Raw genomic sequence first — 14,693 nt, forward strand, 5'->3', positions numbered from 1 at the left:
ATTAAGAATCAGCAGGACTTTTAACTTTGTGTCTGTGTGCACACGTGTGTGCACATGTGCACGTGTGTATGTGTATGTATGTAAACTATGACAGATAAAATCATTTTGCTTGTGTACGAATATGTAATATAACTTGTGCTTCTCACAAAGGAATTGCTTTTCCGTCTTCTGTGCTCAGTAGCTGTCTTCAAAAAATAATCTCCTATTTGTATGGGTGCACACTGGTTCAGTTCTACAGTTCTTATTGCCATTTATTTATGGTACCAGAAAGGGATTGCTGAGTTCCTGGTTCTAAAGATACTTACTTTCTTAGTGACACAAATCAATATGTAATACAGTTCACCCTTGAACAGCAAGGGTTTCAACTGCAGGGATTCACTTATATGCAGATTTTCTTCTGCCTCTGCAACAGAGAGACAGCAAGATCCACCTCTCCTCTTCCTCCTCAGCCTAATCAACCTGAAGATCATGAAGACCTTTGTCAGGACTACTTATGCTTTATGAAAAGTCAATATGTTTTTCCTGATGGTTTCCTTTCTAACAGCTTCATTTCTCTAGCTTATTTTATTGTACGAACACAGTATATAATAATGCAGCAAAAACAAAATAGGTGTTCATCAACTGTTTATGTTATCAGGAAGGCTTCCAGTCAATTGTGGGCTATTAGTAGCTAAGGTGAAGGAATCAAAAGTTATACTCAGATTTTCAACTGCACAGGGATCAGAGTCCATCACCCCCACATTATTCATGGGTCAACTGTAGTTATTTGTTTACTAAATATAAACAATTTATTATAAAAATGAAATCGAAGATCCATTTGTATAACAAGTCCAATTTGTTATAATGTGACTATAGAGGAAACATACAACATACTAACTTAAAAATCTTGTTTCTTATTTATGCAAAAATATTATATAGGATTTTAGGGATCATAATTAAATAAATGAATGTTTTCAGACAATAATGTTTGAGATTATAAATTAGCTACAACTACCTTCTTAAATAAATCTGAATTTCAAACTAAAGAAGTTAAATTTTAAAGATTAATTTACATATGTATATACATATATACACATTCAATTTACACATATTTTTAAACTGGTCTTTTTTGACTGAAACTACCTTAATCTTACATCTTACTTTGTATTTTCTTATCAAGAGTAGGACCACCAAGAGAAGTAAGAAATTCACAATCAGAAGTCTTACCTGATTTCTCCTTTTTAAGTATCTTCTTTTTATGTTCCAAAATTTGTTGTTGAATTCTACATATACAAAAGTAATAAATAAAATTGCTATTTTTATACTGAAATAAAAAAATTTACCAAACATATTAAATTCCAAAACACTTTCAGGCAATATCAGACCTAATATCAGAATTTTAATGTCCCATACACTTCAAATTTGTAAACCTTACAAGCTTATTAAGCTTATAATTAAAGAAGACAAGAAAGTGAAGTACTCATAAATGGAGGAAGCACAGCTCAGTAAATGAACTCTAGTTAGCTGGATATCATGCAAAGTGTCCTGCACTCAGAGTAAGTCCTCGCTCTGTAACCAAAATACCTCGCTCTGTGGGTATTTTGTCTTCAGACAAGTTGCTTCTCTTAGGCTCCATGGTTTCTTCTAAAAAATAAGGATTCTGCTACCTTACTTCACTAGGTTGTTTGGAAGATGTAATGAGATTACATGTTTAAATGTTCAGAGAAATAGTAAAGCAATGGAATAATTTATTCTTGAACTTTATTGCTGAAACCATTTTGGAATCCCAAATAATGCTCGGTGTGTGTTTTTCTATAAGTTCTAATATTCAAATGTTGCAGTTTTCAGAAAATGTTATTAAGTGCTAATTTTGGTTATTACTTGTATTCATTGTGGCTTGTAATTCAGGGCATTTTACCTAATTCATAACTTATTACTAAATTTCTATATATATAAATTTAGTGAGCTCATCACTGAGCTCATCAATCACACCAAGGGCAGAAAACTAAAAGTGTCAAAACCTGGCTTGGACAACTACCACTCCTTCTCTACCTCCTCAAACTCTGAGCCAGCAGATCTGTGCTTGGCTGCTGGATCTCCATGGTCCTCTCCAACTAACACAGAAGACAAAACCCTGCTTTGATTGTTTTTCAGTTCCATGAAGGAAATGCAAGTTGACATTTTCTCATTTCCAAGACATGTACTAACAACATGTAACATCCCCTTATTACTCAGCTCTGTTCCCATTTCAGAGATCACCATACATCAATAGTTTCATAGCGATAATCACAATTTCAATATTGTGTGTCACCTGTTTTGCTTTTGCTCACACTGCTTCCTTGGAGCTACTCAACAAATAGTCAAATGGCCTTCCTGGGACTATGCAAAATATGGAATGTTTTCTGAATTTGTGTGCCATCCCTAGGCAGTAGCCATGCTTATCTGCTCTGTATTAATCCAATTTTAAAATATGTGCTGTTGAAATAAGTACAAAGCCCTGTTTGATACATGGATACTCATGAGTCATGGATGAGGCTTAGCTCTATTAAATCCTACTCACTTACTTCAGATTCAGAGAATTTTATTGAATGGCTTCCTGTGAGGTAGAATTTTAAAATATATTGAAAACTTGAGGAAGAGCTGCAAGTAGCCCAGGAGATTTTCATGATTATAGAGACACGTTACTTGAGGGGCCAACTGCAAGCTGGTTCCCACTACTCAGTGGAAAGATAACATGGAACATTCCACTATCTAACCAAAGCTGCTGCACAGGATATAAAAAAGCCTCAAGGTACAGATCTGACAGCAAGAGAGACAGGGAACTCTGATCTCTTCCTGCAACATTATTTGAACATCCCTGACTATTGAGAACAATCCCAACTAATATTGGTTAAAGGAAAGACAAACATGGCTCTCAAAGGATAACATACCATGAAGGCATAGGCAAAGTCTAGCTAAGACGTGGGCTCCAAATAAGGTTTTTAGTGTAGGGTGAGCATCAACTTGCTCAATATTTGTGTGGATAAAGCTAGGAGGCCTAGCTGCCAGAGCAGGGTGCTGGGAACAATGACTGAGCACAAGTACATAAACTAATAAACACCGTAGCTTTGACCTCTATATATGAATCACCATGAAAACTGAGGGGTCTGAATCAGTGAAGGCATCCTGGTGGCAAAGGTCAATGATTATCAGATTGCAGGACCAGTTATAATGGCAATAATACAGCAAGTGAGTCCATGGAAACAACAGAATGATTAGAATGGCCTTTTTTCCCCTTCTTCTGACTTGTAAAGAAAGATTGCCTTCCTTGGACTTAGGAAACCCCTTAGCTTCTTGGAAAATTCAAAGAAGGAAGACACAGGAGAGAGCCCCAGGGGACAATACAAGATTTTCTGTTAAACTGGACATTACAAGAGTCAATAACTAATTAGAAAAGTCAGGCCAGGCATGGTGGCTAGCACTTTCAGAGGCCGAGGCAGGGGGATTACTTGACCTCAAAAGTTCAAGACCAGCCAGGGCAACAGAGTGAGACCTTGTCTCTACAAAAAAAAAAAAAAAAAAAAAAAAAAAAAAAGGAAAGGAAAGGAAAGGAAAAGAAATCAAAGACATGGCTCTTTTTATCCCATGCATGGGGATTATACTTAGAATAAAATGAGTAACATTGAGATCCCTAGGGATAAAGGTCTCAAAAATACAGAAAAAATCTTGCACTCTACTTCTAACTAATCTAGACTTCTGCTTGATTTCTAGCTAAAAGGTAGACTAACTCTTCGCTATTTCAAACTATCTGAACCAAACTATGAACTCTCACCTAATGTATAAGATGGAGTAGTTGCAATTATTTTAAACTTCAATTTAGCATTAACTGGCCTTTTAACATAAACACTTACTTTGTCAAATGACGAGAAATAGCGTAATCTTCTGCATCTCGTCCACACATGTCTTGAGCGAAGACATCAATATTTTGCTTAAGAAGGATACTGACAATACCTGGTGAGTCATAGTATACAGCAAGCATGAGAGCTGACCTAAAATTACAGAGAAATAACTCCACTCAAGAACTTTAATAAAGGCTTTTTTAAAAAGCTAGTTTGATACACTTTACCAATTTAATATCCGCCTGTCAGTATAGATGTAATAACCATTTGCATGTACTAGCTTGGGTCTATAAGCATCTAGGGTGCTCAAGTGTTCATCTTTGTAAATTGTCACCAAGGCTAAAAGAAAGGGACAACAGGGAAGCCTCTTGTCCCACTGGGGTAAGACATAATACAAGTTGCTAACTTATAGTCCTTTGATGGCCAAGAAACTGTGCTGAGGTCACTTATCTAAAGTAGGCAAAGATTTAGATGAAGATTTCCCCGTTGCTTTCCTAGTCAAATCAGCTAGGGGTCAGATAAGAGTTATCTGCAGGCTGAAAACAACAACAACAACAATAATAATAATGACAATGCTAGTAGTCATAAACTAAAAGTCCACACTTTAAAAATGAATAAAACTTGTCAGGTGCAGTGTCTCATGCCTGTAATCCCAGCACTTTGGGAAGCCAAGGAGAGCAGATCACGAGGTCAAGAGATCGAGACCATCCTGGCCAACATGGTGAAATCCTATCTCTACTAAAAATACAAAAATTAGCTGGGCATGGTGGCGTGCACCTGTAGTCCCAGCTACTTGGGAGGCCGAGGCAGGAGAATCGCTTGAATCTGGGAGGTGGAGAATGCAGTGAGCTGAGATCACACCACTGCACTCCAGCCTGGCAACAGAGCAAGACTCCATCTCAAAAAAAAAATTAATAAAACTAATACAAAACCCTTTAGCTAATAAAAGATTACACTACCAAAAACATCTGATTATAAATACCAAACACTGCATATTATAAGAGAAGATGAATCCTACTATATACTATTCTTTATGTTACTCAGTCCAAATATTTGCTGGTCTACCTGATTATTCATGGTGATATTTTTCATTATATGCCAATAATTATGTTAATCTTCTTATTAATATTTCTGACTTGAGTGACCACTCTAGAATACTCAGGTTTTATTTTTAAAAAAAGAACTACTGTACCGTCTCAGCCTATCAACGGCATGTGTACTTGCTTTCTTTTTCAATAAAAATTCCACCATTTTCTCTTTCTTGCAAATTATAGCGAATAAAAGTGGGGTATTATTGTCCTATAAAACAGCAGAAAAAAATTAATAATTCACAAAATTACATATTTCTCAACTGAACTGAAAATCTTCTCTAGGATGCTTTGAACTTCAACATACAATATACAAAGGAAGTAAATGAAAAGCAGTCCCTTCATTCTCACTCCTCTGTGCTTTCGGATGTGCTGCGCTTTGCCTTGCAAACAACCCTCCTCTGTCTTCCCGGATTAACTGTGGTCATTGCCAAAACTCACTTTAAACATTTACTAGTCCCAAGAATCCTTGCTTTGATCACAGCACTTAGCATGGTACATTGTAGTCATTTCACTGTTTCCCACTGAAACCAAGAGCTTCTTGAGGCAAGGGCCTAAAACCCTAAGACACAGTAGCAAATATTTTAAGTTTTTTACATTAATTAATGATCTAAATTACTATCTCTAAAGCAGTGTTTCTTAAACTATATTCCAAAGAATATTTGCTTTATCAGAAGTATTATACCCCAAGAGAAAGACTCCATGACCATCTGTATTTGAGAAGTATTACAAAACTGTATTTTATGTCCAATAATCAAGAAATCTCTTTAATTTTACCTAATCCCCCTTTCACAATACTATTTGTGGCAAACATTAACATTTGAGGAATTAAGAGTTTCAGAGATACAGTTGCCAGAGCTTCCCAATACAGGTGGCAGTTTCCTCTGGGTGGTACAAACTTGCTTGATTCACTTCTATCAATGGTGTCAGGATCCCAGATGCCAATGTCAGGCACTCCTGCTCCAAATGGGTCACCATGGAAATGAGCTTTGAATTAAGAGAGATTGGCTTCAAATGCATTTGTTTTCCTTATTATTAAATAGTCCATGGGTTTTTCCCCTAATACAAGAGAAGAGATTTTTATCTTTACTGTTAGAAAGCTCAGTATATTCTGTGTAAGAGAGATAGATTTAAAAAACCTAAGAACAAATATTTTAAAAACCAAAACTCAGTAAGAAATACTATTCTCAATTACAATGGTAATCCCGGGACCGTAGTGCAGCTCTACTTTTTAAATCCATTTTTACTGGCTTCCACTTAAATGGCTACTTAAAATTATTTTTTATTTTAGACAAAATATAAATCAGAAATAAAAACATAATGGCTTATCAATAAAAGTTCTCATACTGATCCATATGGATTATTTCTGGCATAATACAAGCCAATTAAGTCACTTGCATCTTTAAGGAAGAGCACTGAGGAGAAAGATGTACTGTCTGCAATATTCATAAATTATCCAACTATAACCAGGAATAACCTAAAAAGGCTTCTAGGCATTCTTATGGGCAGAGAATTATTTGTGGTATATATAAAGAAAAGAGTTAAAAACTTCTAAACTCTCAAATTCAACTCCATAACTGAGGGATTTATATACTCTACAGACTATATATTATAAACAAATACATGCTGACTTAAAAACCTTGAAATTTTTATCAAAATATACTATAACATAGGAGTTGTAAACTCAGATACTTACAAAGACAAAGGAAGGTTGCCTGAGTAAGGGAAGTACTAAGGTGGGCACAGTAGCAAACTGGAGAATACATGCCTTCTATAAAGGGGCAACTTCTGCACAGCAGACCAAAGAATGATAGAAACTCAGGGGACACCAGATTTGATTTTTTAGGATACGCCTGAAGTCCACATTTCTTCACGAGTCTTCTAAATTTTACATGTTGATTCAACTTACAGAGGCAAACAAACAAATCTGTGTACCACATTAGAATATAGCCCTTGTTTTTTTATATTCGCTATTAATGTGTTACTAAATGGTTGTGTATAATCCAAGTATTTGCATGTAAAATATTTTCTTTCTCTGGTATCATATGTTCTACCAAAAAATCAGGCTCTCATATATAATAAAAATTGCTAAAAATACTCACAATACCTGCTTCAAGAATGTTTCCAACATGTATTCATTTAAAATGTTTGTATATAATTTTCCCAGATTGTTAACCAAATAGATAATTGGTTCACAAGACTGCTAAAACTAAATTATTAAAAGAATTCCTATCTATATTCTTATTAACTTCATGGATTTCAGTGTTTAAAACTGACATTTTGGGTATGCTAAAGTTCTATAAACTTAACAAACATACTGAGGTAGTTCATAATAAAACTTCAACTAAAAAAAATAGTTTAGGATTTGCTACTATTCTAATTGAGAAAGCCCAACTTGTAATGAACATTTGTTGACACATAATCACCTGCGTGGTGACAAAGGGACATGAAATCATGAAAGGGTCAGCCTCTACCTATTGAAAGATTACTCATAAGCAAATTTCTGAAGACTCTCTGAACGGTAGTGAATGATTCATGGTGGGAAGCAAAACATGTTATTCTGTAAGCTGAGACATATTGCCAATGATATTTCCTTTCACTTCCCAGTCACAGATGTAGAGAAAGACAGATAAGTCAGGCTAATATTATTGAAAAGGAGAACTTTGAAGGAAGTGGCAACTATCAAATGCCAACTCTTCTAGAAATTTCTTACATTTTTGAGATACAGAAATTTATATATTGCACTTATCTATTCTGGGGTTTTTAATCAAGAGTGTATCCCAACCTTGAAGGTTTTTTGTTTTTTTGTGGGGTTTTTTTTGGCTATTATTGTTGTTAGAGACAAGAGTCTCACTATGTTGCTCAAGCTGGATTCAAACTCTTAGGCTCAAGCTGGGACTACAGGAATACACCACTGTGCCCAGCTTCAAGAAAACATTTTTAAACACGTTCAGGCCTTATTAGGTCTATTACATCAAAATCTTCAGGGGAAGGCCTACAATTGTAGATTTTTAACAAAATGTCCTCAGGTCACTGTAATGCACAATTCTGAAAATTAGTGCAGCAGACAATCACTTCAGTCTCACCTCTCACCCACATGGCTAATTCCTTTATCAGCTGGAGATGTGGCCAAAAAGAGAAAAGAGTAAGAGATAGTGTCATTTATTAAAACTCCAGTTAAGTTTCCTGGCTATGGGTAGAACAGGGACAAGTAAACTCAAAATCCCACTTGATTTTGCTATTTACAAGCTCCTTATCATCTCCCACCTTCCCACTAAGACATTCTAGATTTGAGAGGAGGCTTTAGGTTCTTATCTAAGTGGCTGTTTCTGCCAGGAGCAATAAGTCAGTTAATAATTTGTTCCACCTGCTGCTGAAGTGTTTCTCACTTCGTCACCACATATTCACCGCCAATCTGGTTTCCTCAGAGTCCTCCTAAAATTCATCTCTAGGCAAGTTGCAACTCATTCTTTTTCAAACCAAAAATTATTAGACCCAAAGCTATACAGCACCTTGTCTCAACACATAAAACAAACTTAAAAACAAGAAAAAACCTCTTCCTGGCATTTTCCCTCATTATCTGATATCCAAGTGACCTGCATATTTCTGATTGCTCTCTTTCTCCCCTCCCATTTTTCCCTCTTAAGCCTTGCCACTAAGAGATGATACATCAGTTTTCCAGAAAATTAGCAGCAGCAGCAACATGTCCCTTTATTGTAAGTTGCTTTAGTTTTGTTTGAGTTTTAAGATAAAGCCTATTTCCAGGGAATATTTTCTTTCCTGTGTTGTTTTACACTAATTAAGAAAAAAAAAAAAAAGAATAACCCTGTGTAGAAAAAAAGATGAAAAGGTTTTACCTTTAACAAATTCACAAATATTTTCCAAAGTGCATTTTATAAAGCTGTGCCCTTTAATGCTTCTTTAAAAGTATCAATATTTAAAATAAAATCTTAGACAATTAAGTTATTTCAAAATAACTTAATTTGTATTTGCATTCAGGGAATGGTTGAGCTTCCAAATATAAAAAATTGACCCTTACCTATGTCAATGTTAAAACAAATATTTTGGAAAGAAAGTTGATTGACCTATACCTTGTCCAGTGCTTCAATATGTGCACCATGGGAAAGCAGTTTTTCTGCCAGTGAGGTGCTCTCACTATACACAGCATAATGGAGAGCAGTGTTGCCGTAGATATCCTTAAGGTTTGGATGGGCGCCATGTTCCAGCAGAATAACGGCACAAGCCTCTTCCTGGCAATGGACAGCCTGTCCGTGTTAGACCAAGAAACAGATTGTAAATTCCAAGAATTCAAAATACACATTCCACAGGTTTCACCAACTAGTTACATGTAAATGAGATCAATTTATTTTAATTCTATATATGTAAATCAAATCCATGTCATGCTGAAAGAGTTGGCTCTAATATACCTGTATCAAAGGCGTTCTGTTTTCTTTGTCACAGATATCAATCTGGCATTTTCTGCTAACCAGGAGAGTGACCACTTGCACACGGCCACTGGCACAGGCCAAGTGTAGAGCAGTTCTATGAGAGTAAGGGGATTTTTTAAGAAACTGTAGTACAATATCTCAAAACATACAATCATTCATGTAATTGTAAAAATTGAATAGCATGTTTTTCCTCTGCCTTCAAAACAAATAATTTTTTTGAAGAAAGTACAATACTTACTAGCTCTTATTGCTCACTGCCTTAATGAAAACAGCAGCCTATTTGAGTAGAAAGAGCTCAGTCTTTGGATTCGGTTCAACTAGGGCTTCAGTCCTACTTTAAGCCTTTACACTTACCAACTATTGCTTAGCCTTTCTGTGCCTCAACTTCCTCATTAATAAAGATGACAATAGTAGCTATCTCATAGAACACCATCGTGATGCTTAAATGAGAAGCTATGTAAAGTATGTAGAACAGTTCCTACGACAACTCAATAATTGTAAGATTTTTGTTTTTTGAGACAAAGTCTCACTCTTTTGCCCAGGCTGGAGTGCAATGGTGTAACTATACCTGGAACTCCTAGGTCAAATGATCCTCCATCCCCAGCCTCCTGAGTAGCTGGGACTACAGATGAGCACCAGCATGCCCAGCTATTTATTTAAAAATTTTTGTAGAGTAAGAATCTCACTTTGTTGCCCAGGCTGGTCTCAAACTCCTGGCATCAAGCAATCCTCTCACCTCAGCCTCCCAAAGTTCTGGGATTACAGGTGTGAGCCACTGCACCCAGCCAGATATTATAATTATTACTATTACTACTACTTAACAAAACCATTTTAATTAGGTAGAATGATACAATTATACCTACTTTGCAGGATGACTTAACGAGTAGGTCACATTTTAACACCTCTGACATTGGAATGCCACTTATAATTCATGATTTGTTATAACTATAATTGGTAGCATTTTAAAAATTATCTTATTGATATATAAAATAGCGGGGCATCACGCAATCCATGAGACCTTACATTAAGTAGAATATGGTATACTCAGCAGGTCTAGGGCAGTTCTAGGCATGTAACTGAAACTTAAATACATTTTAGTTCTTAAAGGTACTATGGGGAAAGAGCACTGAAATAATAATAATGCATTTTTTAAACAAATTAATTCTTTGATTTTCAAACAACTTGAAGCCAAAGGAAACTCATGATTCAAATGAATACATATGGCTCATTGTATTCTATATTTATACTTAGAGAATATATGCAAATAAGACTTTCCAATGATTAATATTAGTATTTAAGACTGATAAACTTTCGAAAGAGCAGTTAAAGGTTATCTTCTACTATTTTCTAACTTCAGAAATACTTTTGTTTGAAAGGTGGGAGATAAAGTTTCAAGGAGATTAAGTCCCAATATTCCTATTTTAAATCTCTCAGCTTGTGCAGGCGGGGCAGGTAAACATGAAGTGTTTAAGGATGGACGGGTCCTGAGAGATGGTAGAATATGTCTGCTACATAGCAGGTACTCAGGTTATGCTTGATCCATAAATGGAATGAAAGAATGGATAAATACAGTTGGGGAGTTCAATATTTTTAAATAAACTCCTATAAAGCAATATTTTTGCAATAGTAATTATTTATATGTGTTATTTTATTTTTAAAGAATACAATTAAAATGAAATGATTAATCTATCTGCATAAATGGATTGAGTATATAAGAAAAACATATGCACATAATAAAATATATAGATAATAAAATCTGGAAACAGATAAAAACATTCCCTTTTTACTTCTGAAGAGGCTAAAAGCTCAAAGAAGATAACAACACACACAATAATGATAAAAAATAGAAAGTGAGAAATTATTTTCATCAGCGCAAGATTCATATTCCTCTCTTCCCAAGGATTATTCCACTAATAATAAACTTTTACTAGAAGTTTTGTTCTCACTGCAGCAATCACAGATAAGAAAAAGGAAAAAAACTTTACTTAAAATACAAATGCTCAGAAATTACAAATTTTATATTTTGTACATATTTTTGCTAAAACAAGACCATAGTATGTTTGTGTATGTATAATTTAACTAATTTTTTTCCTTGCTAGCTATAACAAAATACATCTTTGCACATCAACGTACTTCTGTATCTATTGCCACCTCCAGTGGTCACATATTATTCCATCCTATGGATGCAACTGAAATTTATTTATAGGATCCACTCTATGGGTTCTTTTTAAAGTAAGTACTGTGAAAAATAAAGTGCATGTATCTTTATTTCCTAAGGGTATTTTAGTATAATGGAATTGGTGGGTAAAGGGCATACACATTCTTTAAATGTAGTACTTACCATTTTCAAATGAGTACTTTGAAAAGTAATCAGCAACTTAAACTTTAAGCAGCAGTATAAAACATCCTCACAAATATTGTGGATAGAAAACTGTTTCATTCCTCTTTTAAATTCTTATACCAGAAATGCGAAGGATTTTTTCCTATGTATATAAGTAACTTGTAGATCTGGAAAAAGGTACTTTGCCCACTTTTAGAGTGTTTGATGATTTGATTTGAAAGAATTCCCTGTAAAATGAAGATGTACTTTTCATCTAATGTGTATATATAACTGATATATATAACATATTATATCTGTTATATATGTATACATATCAGTAATATATATATATCTTATGATATATAATAAACAACATAGGCCAGGCGCGGTGGCTCACACCTGTAATCCCAGCGCTTTGGGAGGTGGAGGCGGGCAGATGACTTGAGGTCAGGAGTTCGAGACCAGCCTGGCCAATGTGGTGAAACTAAATATACAAAAATTAGCCAGGCATGCTGGCACCTGCCTGCAATCCCAGCTACTTGGGGGGCTGAGGTAGGAAAATTGCTTGAACCCGGCAGGCAGAGGTTGCAGTGAGCCAAGATTGTGCCATTGGACACCAGCCTGGGCAAAGAAGCGAGACTCCGACTCAAAAAAAAAAAAAAAAAAAAGAATATAATGAATTCCCTATAAAATGAAAACATACTTTTCATCTGAAAAAAATATATATATAATATAGTAAATATTTTTCAAGTAAGCTCTCTTATCTGAGAACTTTTCGCCCACTGAAATAACTCACGGTATTTTTGATAGGGGAACAAGTTCTCTCATTAGGCACCTCCTATAATGTATATAAATCATGTTTTAAATGTGTACGTTAAAAATAACAACGCTGTATATGCTTAACTTTGTGAGTTAAATCCCTCAAATTCTCCAACTGCTCCAGCCAGGGAATTATGAGGGATGGAAAACAGCTGACAGTCCGTTTGGCTCCGCCGCTCCGAGGGTGCCCGGCGCCCTGCAAGGCCCGGTCCCAGGGTCTGCGGGGAAGCCGGGCCTGGGGGCCCCCTCCCACCCCGGGCTGAGCCCCCGCTACCTGTGCTGCTTGTCCAGGGCGTCCAGGTCTCCGCTCCTGCGCGCCAGGCAGCGCTCCACCTCCGCGGCGTCGCCTTTGACAGCTGCCCTGTGGATCTTCTGCAGTTCGGAGTCCCGGATTCGGTATCCGGAACCCGTGTAGACGTGGTCTATGGAGCCCTGGGCCCTCTGGCCCCTGCGGCTCCCGAAGCCTAATAACTTCATAGTGGTGACTTCTTCTCAGACCCCCAACCACCGGCTCCTGAGCGGGGGCAGCTCCCTGTCACCTTTTCACCACCCCCCTCCCCGACCCCGGCCGACCCAGCCCCAAATCCCCTATCCAACCCCAAAGCCCCGATCCAACCCCAAATCCCCTATTTCAAATCTATGATCTCCACAATCCGCGATCCAGCCCGGTCCACCACAGCCTTCAGCAGCGACACTAGCAGCCTCCGACCTCTCAGACCGAGTGAGCCTCGCAAAGCCGTTGGGCGCGCGCCTGCACCGCGGTTGCTGCCGGGCTCCCGGAAGACGCTCCCTGGCGGCGCGCGCCAGCAGGTGGGGCTGCAGCTCTGAGCGGGCGCCGATGGGCTCGCCGGTTCTCCTGGGATCGCCCGGGCGGCCCCAGGATCGCAGGCGCGCAGCCAGCCCGGCCTGAGAAGGAGGGCCTGTCTGGCCTTGCAGCCCGCCCGGCTCCTCCTCGGAAGGGAGATAGGGTGCTGGCAAGGGCACTCCGCGGCCACCTGAGTGGCTTCGCGGATTGTCTGGCTGAACGCTGAGGCTCTGGCCCTGGAGTCTGTGTGGCTAGTGTCAGGTAGCTGGAGAGGCATGGAGGCAAAGTCAGGGGCTGCTCCTTCCCCCACCCGCCCTCACTGCTGCCAGTGCCACACGCGCGGTTTGCAGCTGCAGATCTGGCACTGGCGCAGGATGGCGGAGCTTCCCTTGGATGGCCTCAGGGCCGCAGAGCGCACAGCCCACCTGGCCTCAAGGTCCGCCCCTCTTGGACCGCTGTCTGGATCCTGGGCCCTGGCGCTGGGCACTCTGTATCCACACAGATGAAACAGCGGCTGCTGGCGGGGCCGGTTGCCTGATTTTGCCGCCTGGGGGTCTGGCCTCAGGATCCACGCTACTGCGGGGCGGGCCTGGTCTGGAGTGTCCAGTCACTTGCTGCCAGTGCACCACGTCTAGACTGCAGGTGCGGCTCCGATGCCGGCGTGAGCTGGCGGGCCTGGTACCTGATGTCCTCAGGGTCAAGTGCATCGCCCGCCGACTTGAGGGGTTGCTCTGACTTGGCCTCCTCCAAGAATGCAAGGGCCGCCGGGGGTGGCTCTTCTGGTAACCGGGATGGTACTGAGCAGCAGGTTTTCACCCTGGTGCCACTGCTGTGCGGACTGCCTGACTTGGGCGCCCAGGCACCCGCCCCAGGGTCCGCGTGGCAGGTGTGCAGGTAGGGTGAGTGGTGCGGAGGGTCGGGGGTTGCTCCGTCATCTCTGCCCGTGTGCAACTTGCAGTTTTGCAGTTTTCTGCAGCAGCTGAGGCTACATTGGCCAGGCTGGTCTCAAACTCCTGACCTCAGGTGATCCACCTGGCCTCCCAAAGTGCTGGGATTACAGGCGTGTGCCACCGTGCCCAGCCAGAAAATGCTGACTTCTGATTGTTTCACTCTGCCTTGTAGAATTCTGCTGAGTAGACCTTCTAGTGGGAATGTTTGAAACGAAGGCTGGAATTGTTACAAAGGTATGGATGAGACACTACAAGTTATATGTCTTGGTCATGAGATTAATTGGTCTTTATACCAGATAACATTAAGAAACAAAACTAAGGGCTGGCCATTATGTGCTTACTCTGTGTCAAATACCTTGATAGGTACAGTGTCCTCATTATCTCAGGTGAACTTCAGGGCAACCTT

At 38.9% G+C, this 14,693-nt stretch overlaps 1 protein-coding gene and 1 non-coding gene across 3 annotated transcripts in view; both read right to left on the minus strand.

The window, feature by feature from the left end:
* The window catches only part of LOC101152675 (putative ankyrin repeat domain-containing protein 20A2), a 42,679-nt gene extending 29,271 nt beyond the window's left edge, over positions 1-13,408 (minus strand). For both annotated transcript variants that reach the window (XM_055351756.2, XM_031008309.3), the window contains exons 1-6: positions 12,807-13,408; positions 9,373-9,487; positions 9,037-9,210; positions 5,050-5,156; positions 3,870-4,007; positions 1,207-1,262 (exon numbers count right to left, since the gene is read on the minus strand). In XM_055351756.2, coding sequence (XP_055207731.1) covers positions 1,207-1,262; positions 3,870-4,007; positions 5,050-5,156; positions 9,037-9,210; positions 9,373-9,487; positions 12,807-13,009 — 793 coding nt within the window. In that variant the 5' untranslated portion in view covers positions 13,010-13,408. The remainder of the gene's footprint in view (positions 1-1,206; positions 1,263-3,869; positions 4,008-5,049; positions 5,157-9,036; positions 9,211-9,372; positions 9,488-12,806) is intronic.
* LOC115933593 (U6 spliceosomal RNA) lies at positions 2,364-2,470 on the minus strand. Its single transcript, XR_004069466.1, has one exon. It is a non-coding gene; the product is annotated as a U6 spliceosomal RNA (small nuclear RNA).
* Positions 13,409-14,693: the final 1,285 nt, after the last annotated feature.

Source organism: Gorilla gorilla, chromosome 13 (genome assembly GCF_029281585.2).
Source record: "Gorilla gorilla gorilla isolate KB3781 chromosome 13, NHGRI_mGorGor1-v2.1_pri, whole genome shotgun sequence".
Lineage (NCBI taxonomy): Eukaryota > Metazoa > Chordata > Mammalia > Primates > Hominidae > Gorilla > Gorilla gorilla.